This window comes from Schistocerca gregaria, chromosome 1 (assembly GCF_023897955.1).
Source record: "Schistocerca gregaria isolate iqSchGreg1 chromosome 1, iqSchGreg1.2, whole genome shotgun sequence".
Classification (NCBI taxonomy): Eukaryota; Metazoa; Arthropoda; class Insecta; order Orthoptera; family Acrididae; genus Schistocerca; species Schistocerca gregaria.
The window spans coordinates 187,823,523-187,850,615 of record NC_064920.1 but is presented as its reverse complement, the minus strand read 5'-3'; the positions used below and the strand labels follow the sequence as shown (position 1 = coordinate 187,850,615).

Below are 27,093 nucleotides of genomic sequence, written 5' to 3'. Positions count from 1 at the left end.
TCTTTCCCCTGTTTAGAATAACTCATTCATCATGTAGGGATTCGTGCATCACTGATATATTGTGAGTAACTGCCATTCTAATGGGCCATTGTCTCAAGCCAACTGCTTCTCCTTAGAAGTAAACCATCCTGTATTATCTGTTGTAGCAAAGCTTTATCCTTGGATGAGCTAGAGTATGCACATGCATGTGCCTGTGACTGTACGTGGTATTTCATGATGTATATTTGGCATTGTGAAACAACCAAAGCTATCTGTTGGTGGCAACAAGGCACTCACCGTCCCGTCACGCAGCAGTTCACTGCCGATAGTTATTATCCTATAAACTTTCCCGCGTTGGCTACATCATAGAAGGCAGACAAAACCAAGCAAGTTTCAGACAGTTACTGCCCCCTCAGGTCCTGATCTGTGCCCAAACAAATGGAGCACCATTTCTCTCTGCCAATCCATTGTTATTTGTGGAAAATATTGAAAACATATTTGGGAAGCTGTCTTCTTTCAGCAGATTATGGAGTGGTTCCATTTTAATCAAGATGACAGATCTTACACATTCCTTGACAACACACTCTTATTCACAACACAGTGATGTACCATTTCCCATCACACTCCATAAAAACATCAACATGCGACATGGATTAATTTTTCTCTGGGAGTTAATGCTGCTGACAGACTGATTATGCGAGCACTTGGAGAGGTGAGGGGTCCACTTCACGCATTGTAATCTGTCACCAGTGTCTATGGAACTACATCAATGGACATGGATTCGGAATCCAATGACATGGGGGGAGGGGAGGGGGGGATCTAGTTCCTGTGGGGACAACATAGAAGCATTCTCCTCAAATTATATCTTCTTCTCTTCCACAACTTTTGGTGGTCAAGATTCTTGTGAGGAGTTATCTGCTGCTGTTTCTCAGATGAATCAGATCATCTCGACTAGTGAAGAAATTGTCAAAGTACACACAATGATTCTGGGGTTTTTCAATGCAGTCCAGCATGTTTAGGACTACTCTTGATCCCTATAGTAGGTCATCCCTTGCAGTATCTTCTGGATCATTTCCACAGCATAAATCAAATTTGAAACAGTAGCCACTTGCTCCACAAAGAGACCACAACTTATAGCCAAATCTAATAAGCTTGCCTCAGATAAACTGTTTCAGCCCACTTCGTCCGTAGTATTTGACTATCATTTCGTCAATTGACAAATTTCCTCAAATATTCCAAATCTTTGAAAAGATTCATTTATCATTTTCAAGAGAGGTCTAATTTTGAATCTGTGATCGTGTTTGTTTTCATTGGCTAAGTCATTATCTTGAAAATCAAGCAATGTTTTCAACTTCTGATATTTATTCCTTGACACAGCTGTCTTTATAATTGGTATGCCAACATCTTCATCTTCAGACCAGTATAGCTTTTCAGCAGGGAGCTTATGGTAACAAGCAAAAAGAAGAAATCTAACAGAGACCTTCACATCTTCAACTGTGAGGATAAAATCCTGCATATTCTTCATATTTACTGCATATCTCACAGTTTCTTTCACTATGAACTCGTATATGTTTTCGTTCATAAGTTCTTCAAACATCTCCTTCAGAGTCAAGGAAGAAAGTTGTTCCTTCAATTCCTCTCTCTTTGTGCTGATGTCATGCTCACTAGTTTGAGACAGTGTTGTATAAACTGGAGGTGACTTTTTCCAATTTCTTTTCTCATCAGTAAGATGTCTCTTCTTCGATTTACTTCTGGAAACTTGGGATGTTCTTGGCAGTGAAGTTTTACATACAGTTTCTTCGTTATTCTCTGATGGAACATAATGTAATTAAATAGCCCCTGGCACATCAGAGACTTCCACGGTTCCAGTAACATCGTCTGGACCTTCTTCTTCGTCGGTCATACAGTCTACTTCAGGAGGACATACGGTGATATCAATATGGTCCTGATCATCTGACACCGCATTATAGAATGTGTCACTGTTTATTATTTCTTTGTTAGTGAGGTATCTATCTCATTCAAAGGCCATTGTAATATATATAAAATGAAATGAAATAAAATGTAATAAAATAAAGAGAAATGAAAAATAATACATTAGCACAAACTACAGAAAATGGAATGTGTAAATACCTCTGTCCATTTGGAACTGTATTATTTACTAATGGGTAACGTATTCATAAATATACTTTCATAATACGCTGTAAATTTCAAAGTAACTTCATATCCTGTAATATATATATATATAACAGGGGTAGTTACTTACCTCGGCAACAAAATCTGGTAAAATTACCATGTTCTAAATAGAAAATACATCAGCAATAGCAGAGTTTCATATTCGAACGTGCAGCAATACAAATAACTGAAATGATAACACAAAGTCCCAGTGTCCTATTTAGAGTACACCAAATTTTATAACAATGGAAAACAACGAATATAACTCCAATTGAGCTAACAATGCAGCGCACACTCTGCTGCAGAGTGAAAATCTCATTCTGGGAACAATGCAAGTAGTTTAAAAGACGCAAATATCTGTAATAACAAAAAGTGTGCCTTAGTATTCAGTAATCAGTTAATGGCAGGATTATTGCTTTTAATTTCCTGTAAGCATACATTTGTTATAAAAAGCATCAACAAATTATGTATAACAGTAATAGTTGCAAATTAATAATTTATTGTGTATTTATAAATAAATATGTGCTCTGTCCTCAAAATGGGTCACTGGTACTTAATGGGTTACTTTTCTTCAAAGAGGAGGCTTTGTGTTAATTTCAATTGTCCATATCACCCTTTTCAGCTGCACATTTTTAAAATGAGGGACATTGTTCTCAATTTTAAAAGTTCATTCAGGCTTCCAGGTGTCTCATTTGATGAATGTGGGACACAGTTACCTCATCTGAAGAAAATAAATGCCAAAGGGCTAAAGATATGCAGTCCTGCCTTGACTACAGATGCAGGGTTTACAACTCAATTAGATCATCTTATCATAAAAAATCATTGCTGTACATGAAGGGATTGGCAACAGGAGTATACAGAATCAGTCAAACTCACAGCCTCTGGTGAACCACTATTCTTCATACAGTGGCAGAGCTTCATGGTGTAACATGTGTGGAGCGTTCTCTAGGCCCCAGTCAGTAGCATTCCATACTGTTGCTCCCCATTCAGTGGAGCAGCGAATATTGACAGCATGGCGTAGTGGCTCTTACTGCGAATCAGAGTCCTGTGCTTTGTAGTGGTTCATGTCGCTGACTGCCCTGGTGCGTAAGGAGACAAGAATTATTTTAGATTTATCAAATTACAAAAATAATTATACCTTAGGCTGTTTTTAAATCGATGTATTCCAGAATTTTAGCCTAGCATTGCAACTGTGTTGTAGTTTACACTGATGGGTATGAGCAGGAAGATTCTATTGGCTGTGCTTTATTTCCAGAATATGCTCTCAAGATTTGATTACGTGATACATTCCCATTGTATGGTGCTGAATTGTATGTGATCTTGAGGGTGCTGAAGCTGACGCAAAGTAATCATAGTACCTAATTCCTTATCTGCACGAACTTGCAAGTACCCTTGAGCCTACGCATCATGTGTGTCAAATGGAGAGGTATATGTAGATAAGTCACGGCTCTCTTTTCCTGTTTGAGACGCAAGGCAAGGAGGTGTCATTCCATTGCATACCGTGGCACATGGGAAGTCAGGGTAATGAAGCAGCTATGGATGTCTGATTGGAAAGTACAATTTCCACATGCGCTGACCATACCCATACAGTCACCTCAACATGAAGATACAGTTACCTTGCTGTTGAGGCACAGAATCATGTGCGTGTGCGAGGAATAATGGTTAGGATTGAGGAGCAACATACTGTGATCATTGAAACAAATAACACAATCATTGCTTTCCTCCTTCCAGCCACTGCAGCAGGAGGAAAGTACTCTTTAATGTGCCTCTGTATAGGGCACTGTACTGTGAAAGTTGGATTCCTCCTCTGATGGGAGGATCCATCAGTATTAACGCTTATGCTGTACAGATATCTATATGAATTTTAGCTTGATGTATTTTATACCAAGATGTAAGGGTTGCAACCCATTTTCAAGTTGATCTGCCATCTCCAAATAGATGATGAATCAAATTTAGTTTGTGTTTTAATAAATTGTGTTATGTCCAACCTTTTACATAGCTTCTCAGGTAAACGATTTTAATTTGTCATTAGAGTGATAGCTTCATCTTCTACATTTCCACTCATTAAACAGGCACAGTTCCCGATAATACAATTTGGCTTTTGTCTAGTTTTAGTCTGTGTATAGACACATTTGTCTGTAATTATTTTAGTAAAGGTGCTGATCATCTTGCTGTTGAGCATCCTGTACATGTTGCCGCCACCACCACCACCATGATTCACACAGACATCATCAGGAAATGGATTCCCCTGCATAACACATTGGGAGCCATAAAAGTGCAAGTGCAAAAGATGCCAGTGATCACCATTTGTAACATTTATTTACCTCCAGGCAGGGCACTTACTTACACTGAGATGACCACCTTCATCCATGAGTTATATTCCCTATCGTCCTTGGGGATCCCCCTCAGAGGGAAGCACCATGTCGTCTGGTAGGAGTCTTCTGATTGACCACCTTCTTTCCTGTCTTCATCTCTCTGTCGTCAAGGACAATACTCGTATCCACTTCAGTGCTGCCCTTGGCATCTTTTTTGCCATCAACAATATGATCTCTTCACTAAATCTCATGGCTTTGCTAAAGTAGTCACTACATGATGATCTTTGTGATAGTGACAATTTGTGGTGATCCTGACACTTCCCTATCGCCACCCGACTGAGCATTTAACATGTCGAATTCTTCAAAAAGGCAACTGGCCGTTGTATACTTATGTTGTACCGTCATATCCTCTGTCAGATTGCATTGACAAGGTACAAGGTGCACACACACACACACACACACACACACACACACACACACACACACACCTCAGTTAGTACCCGAAGCGTAATACATTTTAAGGGTCTGAATAGTGTTTTCACAGTGGGGCTGTTGGCCATAAGAGCCCTATGCTTAACAATACAAACCTTTTTAGGCTGCATTTTAATTTATAGTGAGTCAATGAGCAGTCAAAAGACTGTTGACTGATGTTACTCTTGTCTCTCCATGATATTGGCTGTTTACAATTTCTCTCTCACCTTATTTGTACTGCCTACTTTTGCATTTCTGTGGTCCCAAGTTGTATCCCAGGGATTAAACTGACCAACATTTGGCTAGAGAAGTGGTTACTCATCCAACATTCACTTTGATGATCCTGCTTTTGGAAGGAATTCATCATGCCATTAACCCTGGATTTTTCTATATGTAATGCGACATCCCTCTGTATTGTTATGGAGCCTTGCAGGCAGTAGCATTCTAGTGGAATGCCTCCCTCCTCCTGGCCCTCCATGCTAAGCGTGTTCTTCTGTATTCTTTGTCTCTAATATTGGTGGCTGACTCGTGGATAATTAAACTAGTTTTCCATTTTCTCCATAAAAGTTCTTTTTATTCTGTTTTCGAGGTGGGGGCAGGGTGTTTGGGGTTTGGGCATCTTCCACCAGGAGCTGGGTTTGGAGGACCCTGAACTTGATCTCATCTTCCAGCTGGCTTTGTCATCTCTTCTACTCTGTTTTAATCGTTTGTTATAAATAAACCAACAAACTGTCAGGCATAGAAAACTGCTGGATAAGTCACCTCACTGGTTGGAAGAAGGCAAGGGAATACAACCTTCAGTAGAAGCACAATAACTGAAGAAAGCATTGTGCTGTTCAAAACAACCATCAAGTTTAATTTAATGATTTCTTGCCCATAGTTTATCACAAACATTTCAAGGAGTGCTCTGCTTCTCAGTCTTTGCTAATAGTTCAGTGTTTGAAGCCTCACACCTATGGCCTTCCAGAAATCCCAGGTGGGAGAATTCCGTAAAACACATTAATATAGCTCGTTACTTCATAGTTTAAAATAGCTTGTTCCACCATAATGAAAGTTCGTAATAAATATATTCTGCATCTACGTACATGGTTACTACACAATTCACAATTAGGTGTATGGCAGAGAGTTCATTGAACCACCTTTAAACTGTTTCTCCGCCATTCGACTCCCAGACAGCACATGGGAAAAACAAACACTTCAGTCTTTCTGTGCAAGCTCTAATTTCTCTGGTTTTATTATGATAATCATTTCTCTATATGTAGGATGGTGTCATATTCAGAAGAGAAAGTTGGTGAATGAAATTTCATGAGAAGATTCTGCCACAGTGAAAAATGCCTTTGGTTTAATAATACCAATTCAGGTATTATATCTGTGGCACACTCTCCCCTATTTCATGGTAATACAAAACAAGTTACACATCATTGAGCTTTTTCGATGTCCTTCGTCAATCCTATCTGATGCAGATCCCACACTGCACAGCAGTACTCCAGAAGAGGGCAGACAGGTCTAGTGTAAGCAGCCACTTTGGTAGACGTGCTACGTTATCTATTTGATCGTCCCAGTTTGTTATTCGTAACTGTAATCCCCAAGTATTTAGTTGAATTCACAGCCTTTAGATTTGCGTGATTTGTATTGTAATTGAAATTTTGCAGATTCTTTTTAGTGTCATGTGAGTGACTTCAAGCTTTTCATGATTTAGAGGCAATTGTCATTTTTTGCACTGTACAGATATCTTGTCTAAATCATTTTGCAATTCATTTTGATCATCTGACTACTTTACTTGATGGTAAATGACAGCATCATCTGCAAACAATCTAAGAGGGCTGCTCAGATTGTCTCCTGAATCATTTATGTATATCAGGAATCGCAGAGGGGCCTATAACACTTCTTTGGGGAACACCAGATATTATTTCTCTTTTACTCAATGATTGTGTCAGTTATTATGAACAGTGGCCTTTCTGGCAGGAAATCACAAATACAGCCACGCAGCTGAGAGGATACTTATTCATAAGAGGAGTATATTTTGTATGTATTATTGGCTCTTTTAATACATTTTGGATTTACAGCTTTTGCAATCTTTTCTAGACAGTCAAGGCTTTCTTTTAAGATGTGGCTGTTATAAATTTTGCTTGTGTGATACCTGAGTATCTCCCAGCATATACAATGTTCAAATAACTTACGGGGATGCAGACAGGTGACATCATCAATAACCACCAATATTTAAAAATAGTACACCCTGCCATTTTCAAGGCAAAACTGCAGCAAGTAAGTGTTGTGCAAGGGGACCTAAAAACTCTATTTTCAGATAATTCCGGAAAGATAAACAGTAGCACCAGCACAAACCGAATCCGACGGGCATCAGAAATTATTGGTAGTGAAGTTAATAATAAACAGTGGAGGTAGCATAAACTCTGCCCCCCCTGTTTTTTGACGAGGGAAAGAACTGTATTCCATGCAGGATTTAAACAAAACCCACCGTCTCTGTTTTAATTTAAACAGCTTCCTTAATAACGCTATCGCAGTAACTGGAAGTACATACCAGACTCCCATGTTATATTCAGTATGATCGGTGGTGCCAAGGCAGTCTCCTGCAATAATGGATAGGCTCCGCTGTTTTGTGTGTGTGTGTGTGTGTGTGTGTGTGTGTGTGTGTGTGTGTGTGTGTGTGTGTGTGTGTGTGTGTGTGTGTCTGCCACTTGCGCTTAGTACACTGGTCTTCCACAGTCCTACCAATAGGTGACAGCAAGGAATATGATAGATGCCTGCCTTGTGCTAACCAAGATCATCCTTTACAGAACCTAAAAGGACCGTTATCTTGCATGGTAGACCAAAACCTACTTCACATCATATTTCTGCAAAATATGGCCAGTCCTGTTCGAAATGGTCCCTGTGTAAGGCAGACAGGCTGTAGACTTTGATGCCACTATGGTATTATCATCACTCATACAGTGCACAGCTGGTTGACAGCACACTGCATGTCTGATCTGACTTTCACTACAACCACTCTGGTGAAAGGTGACTTAGAGATGGACTAGCTCTCAGGATTCCAGATAACATGTGCCCTGTTAAGCCGGACGATGACAAGTATCAGCTTGTAGATGCAAATCAGTGTGAATACACTTCCTATAAGCAGTGTATCCCACATACCATCCACCTTCCTCCTGACCAACACATCAAGGCAGGGAAGACAGCTTTCATTTTCCACCTCCATTATGAAACAAATATTAGAGTGGATTGAATTCAGGCAGTCTACAGTCATTCAAGTTCTCACTGTCATAAGGACAAACAACAGAAGTGTCGTCTACATCTCTGATAGGACACACAGGTTTCAGGGCCGCCAACTCCAAGGCACGTTCGTCGAAATCTTCCATAAAGAAATTGGCAATAACAGGTGACAATGGGCTTCCCAACACAACTCCCATCTGTCTGTTCTTTGAATAATAAGTAAGTGGAAGGCTACACAGGCTGAAATATACGCTAATTCGGCACAAAACGTAACCTCAATCAGCTGTCTGATTCAGTGAATCGTAGGATCAGTGCTGACCCCACAAAAGATGTTGAGTGAAAGATTAGAGGCCTCTTGAAGAAAAGTTTCTTATCACAGGAGACTGTAAAGAGTCAGAGTTCTTATTTCACTGTTTGCCCTAGGTTATACGGTCTACCTAAGATCTACAGGGAAAGGGGTACTTCGTCATCCGATTGTGAGTAACATTGGTGGTCTGACATATCGTGTAGTAAAACACCTTGCCACTCTGTTGAGCCCTCAAGTAGGTCAGTGTGAGAACCGCATCAAGAACTCAGCAGATTTCTTATGTTAATTACAGGGAATGCATTTGAAAAATTGATATTCTAGTAAGTTTTGATGTGGTCTCTCTCTCTTCACTCATGTTCCTCTGTACGACTTTTTACAGTTAATTGAGGTTAGGTTTGGTGCTGAATTAACTAACCTATTTCAAATGTATTGACTTCCACTTATTTTGTATTCAGTGACTAGTAATACGAGCAGACAGATGGAGTTGGGGTGGAAAGCCCGTTGTCACCTATTATTGCTAATTTGTTTACGGAAGATTTTGAGGAATGTGCCTTGGAGTTGGGGGCATTGAATCCTGTGTGTTCTTTTGTTGTTTTGCTCATGACAGTGAGAATTTGAAAGACTTTTTAGAACACCCGAATTCAACCCACCCAAATATTTGTTTCATGATGGAGATGGAAAGGATGGCTGTCCCGTACCTGGGTTCATAGGCCACATTTCTTTTCAGACCATGAGAGTTTGTCAGCCGAGTTAGCCCATCTTGAAATCACCTTTCCTGAGAATAGTTATATTGAAAGACAGATCCGACATGCATTGTGCTATTGAACAACTGTGCACCTGGTGAGCGACAGTAATACCGAAGTGACGCCAAAGTCTACGGACTTTTTGTCTTATGCAGGGAGCATTTTGAACACGATTGGCCATATTTGGCAGAAATATCACGTCAAGCGTGTTTTTTGAACACCATATAAGATCAGGGTCCTTTTAGGTTCCTTAGAGTGTGATCTTGGTTTGCATAAGGCTGGTGTTCATTGTATTTCTTGCAGTTGAGGCATGTCTTATATCGGTCACATTATCAGGACCGTGGATGACCAGTGTGCTGAGTATAAGTGGCACACACGCTTATAACAGCTGACCAAATCTGCCATTGCAGAATGTTGTCTTGGCATCAGTCATCTTATGGAATAGAACAACAGAGATATTCTAGGATTCACTTCCGGTTGTTGGGATAGTGTTATTAAGGAAGCTGTTGAAATTAATCTAACACACAAATTTATAAAGAGAGATTGTGGTTTTTGTTTAAATTCTGTATGGAATGCAGCTCATTTCCTTCTCAAAAAAACAGAAGTACAGAATTTATGCTACCTCACCCATAGATTATAAATTTCATTATCGAAAATTTCTGCTGTTAGTAATCTTTAGTTTGTGATGGCATTAGTGTTTACAGCATTGTGTGTGTGTGTGTGTGTGTGTGTGTGTGTGTGTGTGTGTGTGTGTGGTGTGTGTGTGTTTTATCTTTATGGAATTCTCTGAAAAGAACAATTTTAAATGCCCTTGCACAGCATTTACTTGCTGCAATTTTGCCTTGAAACTGGCCATGTGTGGTCCTGTCGGAATATTGGTGGTTGTCGATGGGATCACCCAGCTCCATTCCCATAAATTATTTGAACACTTTTGCTTGTATTTTCCGGTAGTGAGATTAGACCTAATCTGTGGGAGTATTGTCATTGTTAATAAAGACAAACCTCACACCACAATAATGGTCAGCTATGTGTGTAAAAAAGTTGTCTCTGTTGCCATCTCACCATCAGTGTCTTGGTCTAAAGATGATTATTTTATCAAAATTAGTACAAAGAAAAAGTGTCTTGGACTGCTTTTAAAGATCAGTTTTTGGTAAGTGTCTGAAATTATATATGTATCTGATGTTTATTTTAAAATACTAATCTGTTACTGGTTTTGTAGTATTAGTTCAGAATCTTTATAATTTATGGAAGAGCCAAGTTGAGCAATTTTATTTTATTTTTTCCACTTTTTGTTGGAAATCAGCTTGATTGTATCTGTAGCAGCAGTAATAATACACATCAACACTATTTGTTTTAATGTTACAGGTTCCCTTAGGCGTTGGAATTGCTTTTGCACACAAATACCAGGGCTCAGATGCTGTGTGTGTTGCTCTGTATGGTGATGGAGCTGCCAATCAAGGACAGATCTTTGAGGTTTACAATATAGCCAAACTCCTGAATCTACCTTGTATATTTGTTTGTGAGAATAATGGCTATGGAATGGGAACAAGTGTAGAACGAGCATCTGCAAGTACAACATATTATACAAGAGGAGACTACATTCCAGGATTATGGGTTAGTAAAATAAGTGATATCTTATAAGTAATTAATATGTGCAGCTGCAGTCTTTCAGTTGGACAAATTTCAACGATACATTGTTACCTTAGGAGCTTTATTGTTGTATCTTGCATATATCTGCACCAAATGTAATGCTGTGACTTCTGATGTCAGTTCCAAAAATGTTGCCCAAGTAGTGGAGACTGGGAGAAAGGGATGGGACAAAGATATTTGTAGATTCATGGACTGTATGGAATAGGGAATAGGAAAAGAGGTTATTGAGAATTGTTGAAGTGTCGGAGCGATAGTACGTGACTTAAGTTAGCTGAAGTTGTGTGATAGAGATGCTTGATGGTGAGGCACAGATAGTGAGATATGAAAATACTGCCAGTGAGTTTGTGGACTGTGAGCTTTATTGATGCTTCATGGATTTATCTCCATAAAATTTGACCAGTTGCCTGTTAATGTTAATTTCAGAAATGATTATCTTATGTGTGTGTGAGGTTTTTTGCAATGGAGGGGTTAAATGTGGTCTAAGCAGCCCATAGAAAATTCCTTGTTGTGATACTTTGTTTAAATGAAAAATGTTCATTTTCATATTAATCAAAAATGACTGATTTTACTTAGAAGGGGGTCAACAATTTGGCTCAAACAGTGTGAATAGAATCGTGTAGTTGTCATCCATTTCAATTTCCTAGAATATCTCACCTGAGTGGTTCTTGGTCCACGGGAAAAGAAAAAACTCACACTAAAGATTTTGACGTACAGTAGTTTTGAGCACTAACAATCAAGTCATTGGCATACTGCAGTGGTCAAGCGCAGTGACTGTCAATTCTCCAGCTCGGCTACAACTTTCACTATTACTGTGATTTTATAAGTTTTTATTTATTCTTCATAATGTCACTGCCATTGGTTTGTAATTTTCTTGCATTCTTAAATCTTTCCCATGTTCCAGAGATGATGAATGCAATTTGGTATTTACAGTGCCACACTGTTCTATTTCTTTCCTCCAAATTTGAGAATGATCTTGTTTTGTTTCCCCAATATTAGGAGTCATGATTTCAGTGATGGGAAAGCCCATTTTGGATGAACACCAGCAAAATCAGTGAGATTCTTCTTAGCAGCCAAGGATACCAAAATAAGAGATGAATGTTCATTAGAATTGTAATCATTATTGTTTATGTCTGTACTCGAAAAAGGAACCTGTTACATATAAAATAGGGCTGCATACAGTAAAAGTGTCTGTGAGGAAAGGGGGGGGGGGTGACATATATAGATTTACTATGAAATTATCATTTATAATTTTAAAAACCTGTTCTGCAGTTTGTCAAACCATAATTATTGCTATGGGATCTGCAGATTCAGAAGAACTATGAGTGATCTTACATTTTTCTTTATAAATTGAAAGGGCACTGGTGAAATTTTTCTTAAAAGCCTTCATACAAAGTTAGTTTCGATGTGTTCATCAATCGCTTCACTGGTAGAAAATTCTTGTTGAGTTTCCATTTTTGAACAAAATAACAAATTTTCATGCAAAATCACCAAAGGCCCTGGGTGAGAGGCTGTTCGCATCTGTAGAGTGTGTTAGAAAATGTCAGAAAACTGGTATAGTAAGGACCAACTGTAGGGTATTTGAAATGACTATCAGAGCCATGTGCTCTGAATGCACGAAAGTGAACTAAGAAACAGTTTGGAGTGGGGATATGAGAACAGAATGTTGCTGTTGAAGGACAAATGTAATAACAAACCATCAAAAATGTATCATTTAAAATAATTACTGCTCAGATATATTGTGTTGTTGTGGTCTTCAGTCCAGAGACTGGTTTTATGCTACTCTATCCCATTCAAGCTTCCTCATCTCCCAGTACCTACTGCAATCTACATCCTTCTGAATCTGCTTAGTGTATTCCCTCTTCGATTTTTACCCTCCACAGTGCCCTCCAATACTAAACTGGTGATCCCTTGATGCCTCAGAATATGCCCTAGCAACTGATCCCTTCTTCTAGTCAAGTTTTGCCACAAAATTCTCTTCTCTCCAAGTCTATTCAATATCTCCTCATTAGTTATGTTATCTACCCATCTAATCTTCAGCATTCTTCTGTAGCACCACATTTTGAAAGCTTCTATTCTCTTCTTGTCTAAACTATTTATCGCCCATGCTTCACTTCCATAAATGGCTACACTCCATACAAATATTTTCAGAAACACTTTCTTCACCATTGCCAGTCTACATTTTATATCCTCTCTACTTTGACCATCATCAGTTATTTTGCTCCCCAAATAGCAAAACTCCTTTACTACTTTCAGTGTCTCAATTCCTAATCTAATTCCCTCAGCATCACCCGACTTAATTCGACTACATTCCATTATCCTCATTTTGCTTTTGTTGATGTTCATCTTATATCCTCCTTTCAAGACACTATCCATTCTGTTCAACTGCTTTTCCAAGTCCTTTGATGTCTCTGACAGAATTACGATGTCATTGGCGAACCTCAAAGTTTTTATTTCTTCTCCATGAATTTTAATACCTACTCCGAATTTTTCTTTTGTTTCCTTCATTGCTTGCTCAGTATACAGATTGAATAACATCGAGGAGAGGTTACAACCCTGTCTCACTCCCTTCCCAACCACTGCTTCCCTTTCATGTCCCTCGACTCTTACAACTGCCATCTGGTTTATGTACAAATTGTAAAAAGCCTTTGGCTCCCTGTATTTTACCCCTGCCACCTTCAGAATTTGATAGACAGTATTCCAGTCAATGTTGTGAAAAGCTTTCTCCAAGTCTACAAATGCGAGAAATGTAGGTTTGCCTTTTCTTAATCTATTTTCTAAGATAAGCCGTGTGTGTGTGTGTGAAATCTATAGAGAATGTTTTTTCTTCATATGGCTCACTCTGGTGAGATAGTCTAGGAACTTTAAAGGAGCCTCAACTTGCTTATATTCCCACAGTTTGAGCCAAATTGGTGAGCCCCATCCCACACCCTCCCCTTCCTTGTTAGTATTTTAGTAGTGAGTGGGAGGTATTTTTCATATTAGGTTAATGAGTAGGAGCAATACTGTGTGAAGGACTTGTCATTCCATATCCGATTTCATACTCCAGAGAAAAAGGAAACTGCAAGTTTGTTTCAATTGGGAACTGCAAACTCCTCTTCTGTTGGTGTGGCTGAATGTCGACTGCAGGGAGCCATAAAAAAGGTGCATTCATTGGGCCTCACTCACAACTTTGTTTTCAGCTGCCAAGACGTGCATCATGCGCTTTCCTCGTTGTCATATTGTCCACCCACATCCAGAACTTTTACCTCGATGACCAACTACTTATTATAGGGGAGGCTTACCACTTCTTGGGACTGATGTTAGACACCTGCTTAACTTTGCTTCCCCATGTTAGTCAGCTTAAGGAAAAATGCTGACAGCATCTTGATATTATTTGATGCCTGAGCCACACCGCCTAGGGTGCTGATCACCCTACCCTGCTACAGCTGTACAAAGCCATTGTGCAGTCCTGTCTTGAGTATGAGAGCCTGGTGTATGATTCCACATCGCCCTCAGTGTTGCAGCTGCTGGATCCTGTACACCTTTGTGTAGTTCGGCTTGTGATGGGGGCATTCCAAATAAGACAACTCATGGAAGCTGGCATTCCTCCATTGCGGGTCATGTGGCAACAATTGCTTGCCAATTATACTGCCCACATTCATAGTTCACTTCACCATCCCAATTGCCGTCTTCTTTTCCCTAACATGGCGCTCAGTCTCCTGTAACAGTGGGTGAGATCAGGGATTCTAATTGCAGTCCCTGTCCGGTCACTTTTTATTGCACTCAACACTTTCCCTCTACCACATTTCCTGCGCATCCACTCGTGTTCGCCTCCATGGTCTTTGCCTCGGCCACAGCTGTGTGTAGACTTATGGCGAGGCCCTAAATGCTCAGTTCCACATGAGGTCCTCCACCAGAAATTTTTCTCTCTTCTCGGCGAGTTCTTAAACTCGGAAATAGTCTACACTGATGACTAGATGGTCAGTGGTCATGTTGACTTCGCGTACGCTCATGCTGGACATACTGAACAGCGTTCCTTGCTGGATGGCTGCCTGCTTCTGTGCTGGTGAGTCCTTCTTTGGTAATGACTATCCAGGAGTCTCTCTATGCCCTCGGAAATAGTGGATGTCCAGTGTCTTTTTGTTTGGAAATCAGGACAAATGTTGGAGTCCCGGGCAATGGGGCTGGGCAAACAGGATACCAATAAACCATCTCTGGAGATCAGTATGCCAGAGAGTTTTCGAGATCCGGGATACTGAGTGGGACACCCTCAGTACACCAAGTAAACTATGTGTTACCAAGGAGACAATGAATGTGTGGTGGTCATCCATGCAAACCACTCTGAGGTACTCTATTGTCCTTTGCCGGCTCCACATCAGCCATACTTGTCTGACTCTGGGTCACCACATCCGTCACAAGGACCCACCTTCGTGTTGCTGTGGTTCCCATATGACTGTCGTCCACATCTTGTTACACTGCCCAATTTTAGCCACTCTGCAGTGAACTTTTAACCTTCCTGCCATACTGCCAGTGGTATTGGGATACATTTCCTCAACAGTTGATATAGTTTTACATTTTATTCTTGAGGACGGTTTTTATTACACTATCTAAGGGTGGGCATCTGGTCTTCTCTCCCAGGCCTCCACCCTCCCTCCATTTTAACGCCTTCTCATTCTTTCCTTGCTGTTTGTTTGCTTTGGTGTTTATCCTTTCCCTATCTGTGTTTCTATAATCTTGTCCTTTAGGCTAGAGATTTTTAGTGGGTTGCAGAGTGGCAGGCTCATCATCATCCCCGTGGCTAAGCCATGTCTCCGCAACATCCTTTCTTTCAGGAGTGCTAGTTCTGCAAGGTTCGCAGGAGAGCTTCTGTAAAGTTTGGAAGGTAGGAGACGAGGTACTGGCAGAAGTAAAGCTGTGAGTGCCGGACGTGAGTCGTGCTTCGGTAGCTCAGTTGGTAGAGCACTTGCCCCCGAAAGGGAAAGGTCCCGAGTTCGAGTCTCGGTCGGGCACACAGTTTTAATCTGCCAGGAAGTGTCATATCAGCGCCCACTCCGCTACAGAGTGAAAATCTCATTCTGGATAATTTCTTCTGTTTTTATTTGATTTATGCACAGCTGGTTAGCCTGACACCAGTAATTAGCCGTTTGCATCATTTCTCTATTTTTGTCCAGTACACTCTGTAAGTTCTCTCATATACTTATTAATGTCATATCGGCGTGTAATTCGAGAAGTCATTAACATAGACAATGGACAGAAAAGGTCCAAGAAGAGAGCCTTGGGGTATTGCTCTTTCTGTAGGGAGTATTTCTGACCTCTGCTTATTTGCATATACAAGTTGTAACCTATTGCTTAGATAAGATCTGAATAACTAGCATCCTCTTTAGTACTTTCTTGTATTTAAAAAATAAAATGTTAGAGTTTACATAAAATTACAGTGACATTCTTAAACAGTAATATATATTAAGTAATTATGTTACAACCAGAAAGAAGAATCCACATATATCTGAAATATTAACATATGTTTATGTTTAAAACCAAAATCAGTACGACTAGTAATAAAAACAAGTTATTAAATAAGAATACAGGATACGTACCAAGTGCTTAATTATCTCTTCCAATGGAACTTGCAATCTAAAAAGTAACTTACATGGTTGTCAAATATCAACCAGTGTCAAAATTTCAAGTAAGTACAATGTACAAATTGATTTATTTAAAAAAAAAGTGTTGTCTTTTTTTCAATAGAAAGTAAATTTGGTCGTACATTAGCTAATAAAATAAAATGTCATGATAGCAGTGCCTGCAAAGTAGGGCAAACTGGAAGAAGGCTTGACATTAGATGATGTGAGCATGTGGCGTTACAGTGGAGGGGTATAGTAGAAAATTCAGATTTTGCTACCCACCTTGGTGACACTGGGCATGGTTCTCCTGATCTGACCTCACAACTAAAGCTGGTACATAGACGGTATAAGGGCAAAGTTTTGGATCTCATGTAGAAAATGAGGATATTTTGATATCAGAGATCTCCCCATGCAACCTTGCCCAGTGAGCAGGTAGCAGTAAGAAGCACTTAGTTTTAGGGGCTATTCAGAAGGCACCTGGTTGGGAAGAATAAGGGACTTTCATAGGTCCAAAGGACACGCAACATATGGCTCTATATAGTGCTTTGTGATGGATCATTAAGAGAGAGCAAAATTTATAGCTCATGAACCAAACCAATTTTTTTCCATTTGCCTCAGACAGTGCACACACCTGCATTATAAATAACACCAGACCAAGTCACATATGTTTCTATACTGAACTGTGCTATGTATTTATAAGTCAATTTATATGTTGTAGTTCCTTGAAATCCTATCACTGGTTCATATTTGACAATCATGTTAGTTACTTTTTGTAATCAAAGCTACGTCGGAAGAAATAATTAAACACGCACTATGCTATATGTATTCCTATTGTATAACTTATTTTTTACTAGTGTTGATGTAAACTACATACAAAAACACATGTTATTAATATTTCAAATTGTGGATTCTTCTTTCTGGTTTTATCATAATTATTCAATGCAATTTCTTATTTAAGGGTGCCATTTTAATTTTATGCAAACTGCTACATTTTACTTCTTAATTATTTTTTTTTTTTAAGGTGTAATATGCAGGGAATTATAATAAAGAGGGTGCTTGTTACTACTGATTTCACATGCCAAGGTTAGCTGCATGGAAATGTAAGCAGCAAGCTCGGTTTCACTGTTTATCTGTAATGGCAATGTGGTACCATATGTGACTTTATTTATTTACTATGAATCATCATGATGTGGATATAATTGGTATGTAAATTTATGTTTTAAAAACTGAGGTATTTGGGATCTGGTTTTAATTTGTATTTTAATGTCTGATTCTCATTATGTTCTTTTATTCATGTTGCACTGAAGATACCTACACATTAGCTGAAAGCAATCTGCATTAAACACACGAAAAATTTATGACCAGTGTTTCCCTGCCTCCTGACTTAATAGGAAATTGATCACAGATATTGATTTTGTTGTAAACATATTGATACTTGTACTTATATCTCACTTTCAGCTGTACTTGATGCAATAAGCAAATTATCTGCATTTTCTATGTACATTATTTTTTGTGCCTTAAAGGTAGATGGAATGGATGTTTTGGCAACAAGAGAAGCTACTCGTTTTGCAATTGCACACTGTCTCAGTGGTAAGGGACCAATTGTCTTAGAAGCTGCCACATATAGATACAGTGGTCATTCAATGTCTGATCCTGGAACTAGTTATCGAACAAGAGAAGAAATACAAGAAGTAAGACAAACAAGAGATCCTATAACATCCTTCAAAGAAAAAATAATTAATGCAGAGCTGACTACTTCAGAAGAATTGAAGGTAAGATGTGAATCGCACCTGTTCACATCACAACCTTGTATTTAAAAATATATATTTTTACTACATTTACTCATATTGGTTTGTTAATTGTTTGTTTAAAATTGTAGTGATAGAGCTCCATAATAGACGCTGGCCCCTTTTTTTTTTCAGTTAAGTGGGATTTTTTTCAGCGAAAACTAATTTCATACCTCTGCAAACAATAACTTCTGTACATTAATGGATATGACAAAAAATTACAAAAATAGTACCTACAGTAACAGGAATGTAGGTTAGGATTCAGAGTGTGTATGTTCCTCAAAGAGTCTATCAGTATATCGCTACCCCTGCGTAAAAAGGGAAGAAGCGATAGTGCTACTTAAAGTTCACTCCGCCACAAACCAAAGGTGGTTTGCGGAATATATATGAAGATGTATATAAGTGATTGATAAAAACATCGCTCTATCTTCTTATTACAGGATGTGAGTAGATCATTGTGTACAGAATTGGTTAAAACATGTTAAACATGGCAGCCACATTGGATTTACCATATTTACTCGAGTATAAGAACATCCTAAGTATATTATCACAGGTATTATTGTGTCGCATCCCAAGCGTGGGTATTGCGAGGGATTGAGTGACAAGGTTCGTGAAAGGGATTTAGCCAGTTGACCTTAGTGAGAGGGAGATTTTTTGACCTGGCTAAGATGTGGAAATCCCTGGTGTGAAGGTACAAGGCTACGAAGCGGGTGGAATTAAAGTCTTGCGAACTTTAACAAGTTGCAGTTTATTCTGAATAATAATTACAGCTCACCCTAACTGTGTGGTCTGGACTCGTATTTGGGAGGTCGACAGTTCAATCCCGCGTCCGGCCATCCTGATTTAGGTTTTCTGTGGTTTCCCTAAATTGCTCCAGGCAAATGCCGGGATGGTTTCTTTGAAAGGGCACAGCCGGCTTCCTTCTCCGTCCTTCTCTAAGCCAATGAGACTGATGACCACGCTGTCTGGTCTCCTTCCCCAAACAACCCCAACCCAACCCCCTAACTGTGTGGTGATTGCATTCACAGGAAGGCCAAGTCTAGTACAGAGACAGTGACTGATTCCACCATTCTGACTGCCTACTAGAAGCTCTATAATACTTCCTAGCACCCTATTTCAGAGTCCCCCGCAGCTATGCCCTAATGCTCTTCAGCGACTATCTCTGGCTGCCTGTCTACAGCCCGCTCCTCAGCCCAAGTCGGCTGCTGCTATCACGCTGACTACTGTCGCTACCCAGAGCCTAACATCGAGAGGTGAAGAAGAAGAAGAAGAAGAAGAAGAAGAAGAAGAATGCGCAGAGCGGCGTGTTCCCGAGTGTCGTTAGTATTCCCCCTTTGACCCCCCCAGTGCTTGGCATGACGTAGCGTCGAAGGCAACTTGTCCTTATTTGGTAACGTTTAAGTATTATTGTTGTTATTGTTCTTTAGAGGCTGGGTGGAGGGTTAGAGGCGCCTCTCCCTATATGGTCACGCACTGTGTCCTGAGCCCTTCATTGGCTCCTCATCACATAGTGCTGTCCCCACCAAGGGCCCTCTTTCTTTCTCTCTCTACTCTAGACCTATATCTCTATTCAAAAATGCTTTCTGTTGATACTGTTAATTCACTGCTTCTCATGAATCCCAGCACAGAGCTTCGTTTGGCTGTTTGCTTTCTTATCAAGCGCCACTGGCCGACAGTTCGAACTTCCGCCCCGGCTGACCCCTCAGCCACGCGCGGCGTCCAGCGCTACAATTTTAACTCCTTCTTATGTACTATTCTTGGCATACTGCCTGAAAACGACTGTAATTAGACGTGGCTTATTCCTGCGGTTACAACAATTGTCACATAGAAGAAGGTGTAATTAGATGAGTGATGAACACTAACTTCGCTAAAGATGATTTATTCAGCACTTGCACATACAAGAACGCAGAGCAAACTGCCTCCAGCCAGAACACATACAGTATATACACAGCTACAGAACATTCCAGTACAATGATTCTTGACATTTTGTAGATACTTCTAGAATGTACTCAAACCTAATATAGAAATTAAAATTGTACTGTCCAGGTGAGTTTTGAACTCAAGAGACTCCATGCAACAGTTTAGTATCGCAACCACTACACCCTGGTGCTACTCAGCTTCTTCTGCGACATTGCTTCCTCCTGAAGAGAACAGCGTCTCAGTGTTCCGTTCTCCTAGTCCGGGAACAAGTCATCGGTCCTGCATACTCAGACTCCTGATGACTGATGCTCGCTCTGGCGGTGATCTTAGAACTTCTTTTGCCGCTACGCTCTTGTCACCTTTCTGCTTGTTGCTGGAACTTCGAATTTACCTTGGGTGGCAGAATGCTTGTAGGGCTTCATTCTCTGATCTTTCATCGTCTTGCATTGAGGTCGAAATCTTCAACTTCACAAGCAAATCAGACAACTGTGTTACAACCTTATAAGGTGCAAAGTGGCACCTGAGGAGCTTCTCAGAGAGGCCAACCTCCAGGAAAGGAGTGAAGATCCAGACGAGGTCACCAGGCTGGTAGACAGCAGAGTGGTGACCCGCATCATACCTTCAGCGATCGTTATCTTGAGCCTGCAGCATGCGGAGTCGAGCTGACTGCTGAGCTTCCTCAGCTCTGGTTGACACTTGGCTGATGTCATCGTCCATATTATCAGGATGTGACAGAAACCCAGTGTCCAACGTCGGAGTTGCCTCACGCCCATGTGCCAGGAAAAATGGCGTAAATCCTGTGTTGTCTTGTTGGTGGGGTGTTGTAGGCAAACATCACGAAAGGTAGCACCTCATCCCAGTTACTGTGCTCAACATTGACAAACATTGATAGCATGTTGGCCGAGGTCTTATTAAGGCGTTCAGTAAGACCATTAGTTTGCAGATGGTAGGCAGCCATCGCGTGATGAGTAATGTTGCGCCGACGGTTTATCTCTGTCACAAGATTCGATTGAAAAACTTTCCCTCGGTCCTTAATTAACGACCTTAGAGCATCGTGTTTTAATGCAATGTCTTCCATGATGAATTTGGCTACCTCGGTGAATTTGGCTACCTTGGATGCTTCGGCTGTTTTCGCGGCTTTTGTAATGGCAGAGCATGTCAGATAATCAGTGCAAACAATAATCTGTCTATTGCCACTAGCAGACATTGGAAATGGTCCGAGGAGGTCAATCCCATCATGCTGGAAAGGTGTTTCTGCTGGTGGAATTGGTATGAGTCGGCCAGGTGGTTTCTGAGGAACTGCCTTTCTCCTCTGACACTCTCTACAGTGCGACACATATTGACACACACTCCTAAATAAACTTGGCCAGAAAAATCTGTTGCGGATTCTATTGTAATTCTTAATAAATTCTGAATGTCCGGTCTCAGGTGTGTCATGGCATTTCTGTAGAACACCTAAGTGCATGTGTTTAGGAATCACGGTAGCAACCTATTTTCAAATGCATCAAAGTTTTTCTTGCAAAGTAATACATAACTACCTTAAATTGTCCTTTCACATCCCCTGCCCAATTTAAGGCAAGCATAATTTGATATATCTTGGCGTCCTCCTTCTGGCTAGGTGATCGACTGGAGCTTCTAAATGGCGATGGAGACCTTGATTGGCATGTTGGGCAGCATCCCCTCCAGCAGCTACCTTGTGGTGATGGTGACCTATGTCGTCCTGCACCCACATAATCTTTTTCTTCATATTTGTCATCCTGGAGTTGGTGTCAGCTAAGATCGGTCTGCTGTCTTCTGGCATAGGAGTCATCAAATATCCACCACCTTTCTCGACAATAGCACACCACATGTCCCAGTTGTCTGCAGTGTAAACATACTGGTTGGTTATCCTGGGTCCTCCATACATCAGTATTCATTGGTACCCAAACAGGTTCCTGATGCGGCATTGTAGGAACGTAACTCCACCTGGGTCTCAACTTTTTCACCATTTTAAAGGGAAATGAAGGATGAGAGTTTGGGTTCAATGTCTGTTCTACTTCCTCCCTTATGAGCTCATGAACTGTCTCGGTTTTTTGCTCACTGTGCAATCCAAGTGCCTTCTGATCTTCGTCTCTCACTCTGATGAAGAATACTTGTGAAATCAGTTGCTTCCTCCATCACAGACATCAATACGACGTTTGGAAGCCGTTCAAACTTCTTGCGTGTAATTCTTTATTGCTGCATTGTCTCGATATACTGGCACCTTGTTTTGAAGTCGTCTGCTGTTGAAACCTCCTTCAGGAGTAGGGCTTGATCGATGTTCTCAGCAACACCCTTCATGAGATATGCAACCTTATTTTCCTGCTTCGTTCTAGGTGCCACTATTTTACACAGCTCAAAGATATCTTGAATGTAGGATGCTGTGGTTTCTCCTGGACCCTGTGCCCTGCACTTTAATTCATCTTCAGCTTTGCATTTCTGTCGCTGTGTGTCACCAAAATACTTGTGCAGTTCCACCTGGACTACTTTCCAGCTTGTAAACTTCTCCTCATTGTTCTCATACCATTGATTGGCAGTGCCCTCCAAATAGAAAAATAGATTAGCCAAATACACACTCTCATCCCATATGTTAAATTCGGCTATACACTCATATACCTTCAGCCACTTGTCTGGATCTTGGCCATCATCACCAGAGAACCCGGAAGGATGGCTCATGTGGTGGCACACGGTTGCTGTCATGGTAACATACTCTTCTTCTTCTGTCTCCGGTAGATTGCGATCTGTTGAATATGGCTCGAACTCAGGTTTCTCGCCACATAAACGGCGGCTCTGTCGTGGCCTGATGGGAGAGATACTGTGTCGTTGATAATGTGCGCTGTCACAATTTCCAATACCCTGTACAATGATTCTTGACATTTGTGGATACTTCTAGAATGCACTCGAGCTAAATATAGAAATCAAAATTGTACAGTCCACGTGAGTTTTGAACTCACGACCCTCCATTTAACAGTTTAGTATCATAACCACTACACCACAGTGCCACTCGGCTTCTTCTGAGACATTGTCATCTCTGATGATAGTTTTACGTACCTAATGAGAGCGGAGAAAAGAGGCAATGTATTTCTACAGTATGTTAACCGTAAGTTAGCCAATGTCGGAGAGTGTTGCGGAAGTGGAGAAAGCAATCTTGACTTCTGTGTAGACAATCACGAGATGAGGAGCCATGTGCGGGGCACAAACTCTGCTTACCTCTCACAGTGTAATCTCCTTAACCTGTGGTTCATGCTTCTGCAAAAGCAAAAGTCATGCGTGGAGGCAAATATGATGGAAATGTTGGTCTTAATCAATATGGTAATCATCTTATATATTGACATATTTAATAAAGACAATTTCTTTCTTTTCTTTTTTTTAATATAATGTAACTGGATAGAATCAGCATCAGGAGAAGACACACACACACATATAAAGGTTAAGGAAATTTTGCAGACTTTCAGTCCCAGTGGCTCCTTCTTCTGGCAGAAAGGTTGTAGGGGATGGAAGAGGAATGAAGGAAAAAAAAGCAGTGAGCTTTAGGAAATGGGGAGAATCCAGAAAAGTCACCCAAAATATGTGGTCAGGGAGATGTACCAGACAGCACAAGAGGAAAAGTCTGTCTTTCTCATCCCATGCAATAAGTCTCCGACCCAGGGTTCTGGGTGACTTTTCCAAGCTCTCCCCATTTCCTAAACCTCACCAGTCCTTTCTCTTCATTCCTCTTCCTACCCCCTTCAACCCTAGTGTCTTTACACTTGTTCTGAATGCTTGCAGATTTTTTTAAACCTTTATATGTTTTTGTGTTAGTGAGTAGATTTTTTTATCTATCCAGTTAAACTATATTTTCAAAAATTGATTATGTTTGTTGATATATTAGCTGTCTTGGCCATCAATCCTTCTTGTGTAATATTCTTGTCAACCTTTTACTGTCATCTGTCTTGTTCAAGCTGTCATCTGTTTCCAGCCTTATGTTCTAGTTCTCATTCATTTATTTGTACCACCTTTATTAACCAACATCTTGCCTCTAAATCTTTTCTGGTACTGATTTCCGTGCACTTAGACGTTTGATTGTTATTTACAAATTTGCATGTAATGCCTCATTTACAGTTCACTACAATGCAGGGCCTCCTTCCAACTGTCTCCTTCCAATTGTCTTCTGCCAATTTATTTGCAAATTTGACAGCACTTTCCTTTCTCACCCGTGCCTTTACAACAATTCCTCGTCCTGAGAACCAACAGCTTTTATGTGATTCTTGCACATTTTTGTGGATTTATTTTTTGTCATACTGCTCAGGTTGGCTGTTGCCTCAGTCTGCTGCATTATTTTATGTCCCAAACATGGTAGATTCCATTTTCTCTGAAGACTTCCTCTTTATGTGTGCTCTGCGTTTAAATTTTTATTTGTTTTCATGTCTTATCCAAAAACATTCTAATCACAATTTATTGTTGTATTTTGTCCTGCCATAGTTATCTTCATGTCATATAGCTAAATTTCTGGCGAGAAATTCTTGCCCACTCATCACCTCTCATGATTTTTAATTAATTTTTTTAATTTTTTTGACCTTTTTTTCCCACTTAAGCTTACGTTTTGCTACTACCGCCATCTCCGATACTTGAAACCCTTCTCTCTGAAAACTAAAGTCTCACATTCTGATCTTGAAACCTGCTGTCTCTTGGAGGTACCCCCAAAGGCCTAACATTGAAAGTTAAGTCTTTCTTTCTCATCCTGTACAGTAAGTCTCCCCTGACCCAGGGTTGTGGCAACGTTTCCAAACTCTCCATTGCCTAAAACTCATCAGTCTTTGTTTTTCAGCCCTCTCCCTCCCCCCCCCCCCCCTTTCAGTCCTTTTGCCAGTTCCTTCCTGTTATATTATTGTGTGTTCGCTTGCGTCTACTTGATGAGTATCTTTTTAATCTGCACGATTGCAAAATATTTAATAGAGGTCATAACTGCAATGGTTGCATACACTTATCAGCAGAGTGACATACACCACAGCAACACAGCAGTCAGCAATGACTACTTCACACAGTACTATCAGTTAGATGACATTGGCTGCAGTCAACAGTCAAAAACATATGAGTATTGGCTAAAGCCTTCTGACGTCTATTGTATCAAAATTAGGGAACTAATCAGTCAGTTTAAAGTTATCATTACAAACTATGTAGGAAAGTTCATCCAACAGTAATAGAGTTTTTTAAACCTTGTCAAGGAACAAAAGTGACAGGATGGTTATAGTGCCAATAACATAGATCAGGAATATAACATTTTCCTTAACATATTTCTCATGCTCATTGAGAGTTGCTTTCCATTAGAATGTTCTAAATTGGGTACTAGCAGTAATAGGCAGCCCGGGTGGCTGACTAGTGGGATAAGGATATCATGTAGAACAAAGTGGGAATTATATCAAAATGTTAGAAGTAGTCACAATCAAGCTACAGTAGCCCATTGCAAACACTATTGCAAGGTGCTTAAAAATGTTATTAGGTCTCAGGCAAATAGTATGTGGTATACAAATAAAATAGCTAATTCACAGGATAAAATTAAAACCATATGGTCAGTTGTGAAGGAAGTGTCTGGTCAGCAGCATAAGGTCGATGTTATAAAGTCAGTTCGCAGTAAAAATATTTCTGTTACTGATAAATCCGATGTATGTACAGTACAGTATTTCACAACCTTTTCTGAGCATTGCTGGTGAATTAAATGAAAATTTAGTTTCTACAGGAAATCATACAACTCTATTTGCAAATGCCTTTCCGAGATTGATGTCTGAAGTACTCCTCTGTGATACAGATAAGAGGGAGATTGAGTCAGTAATTAAATCACTGAAGACTAAGGACTCTCATGGTTATGATGGAGTGTCTAGCAGAATATTAAAGTACTGTGCTGCACAGATTAGCCCTTCATTTAGCCATATTTGTAACTTTTCCTTTAGGAATGGTCAGTTTCCTGAGCGATTAAAGTGCTCAGTATTAAAGCCGCTTTATAATAAGGGAAAAAGGGATAATGTAGGTAATTTTAGACCAATTTCTATGCCATCAGTGTTTGCAAAAGTTATTGAAAAGGCTGTGTATGTAAGGATAATTTATCATTTTATATCACACGATTTGCTATCATTTGTACAGTTCGGCTTTAGAAGTCTCTTAACAGCTGAAAATTCCATATTTTCTTTTCTCTGTGAGGTACTGGATGGGCTAAACAAAACGTTTTGAATGCTTTGCATATTATTTGATTGTGTTGTTAACAAAATATTGCTCCAGAAGTTGGACCTTTACAGAATACGGGGAGTAACTCACAATTGGTTCATCTCTTGCTTTAGCAGCAGGAGGAAAAAAAGGTCATTATTCACAATGTTGATAACGGCTGTGATATGGAGTCTGAGTGGTGTAATGTCAAGTGGGGGCTGCCCCAGGGATCAGTGTTGGGGCCACTCCTGTTCCTTATTTGTATAAATGATATGCCCTTTAATATTACGGGTAACTCTAAAATATTTTTGTTTGCTGATGACACTAGCTTGGTAGTAAAGGATGTTGTGTGAAACATTGGCTCGGTTTCAAATAGTGCAATACATGACCTAAGTTCATGGCTTGTGGAAAATAAACTAATGCTAAATGACAGCAAGACTCAGTTTTTACTGTTTCTAACACACAAATCAACGAAACCTGACATTTCAATTTTACAGAACAGATTAGTGAAACTGAACAGTTCAAATTTCTAAATGTTCAGATAGATAATAAGCTGTCGTGGAAAGTCCATGTTCAGGACCTTGTTCAGAGACTCAATACTGCCATTTTTACTATTTGAACAGTATCCGAAGTGAGTGATTGCTCGACATGAAAATTAGTCTACTTTGCTTATTTTCATTTGCTTATGTCGAATGGTATTATATTTTGGGGTAACTCTTCCCATTCTAAAAT

At 40.0% G+C, this 27,093-nt stretch overlaps 1 protein-coding gene across 3 annotated transcripts in view; it reads left to right on the top strand.

Moving 5' to 3' along the window:
- LOC126336481 (probable pyruvate dehydrogenase E1 component subunit alpha, mitochondrial) overlaps positions 1 to 27,093 on the top strand; it is a 74,372-nt gene that overhangs the window by 21,022 nt on the left and 26,257 nt on the right. For 2 of the 3 annotated variants that reach the window (XM_050000232.1, XM_050000239.1), the window contains exons 5-6: positions 10,578 to 10,826; positions 17,983 to 18,231. In XM_050000232.1, coding sequence (XP_049856189.1) covers positions 10,578 to 10,826; positions 17,983 to 18,231 — 498 coding nt within the window. Of the gene's footprint in view, positions 1 to 10,577; positions 10,831 to 17,982; positions 18,232 to 27,093 lie in introns of all 3 variants that reach the window. The other variant, XM_050000225.1, reaches the window with a different exon arrangement.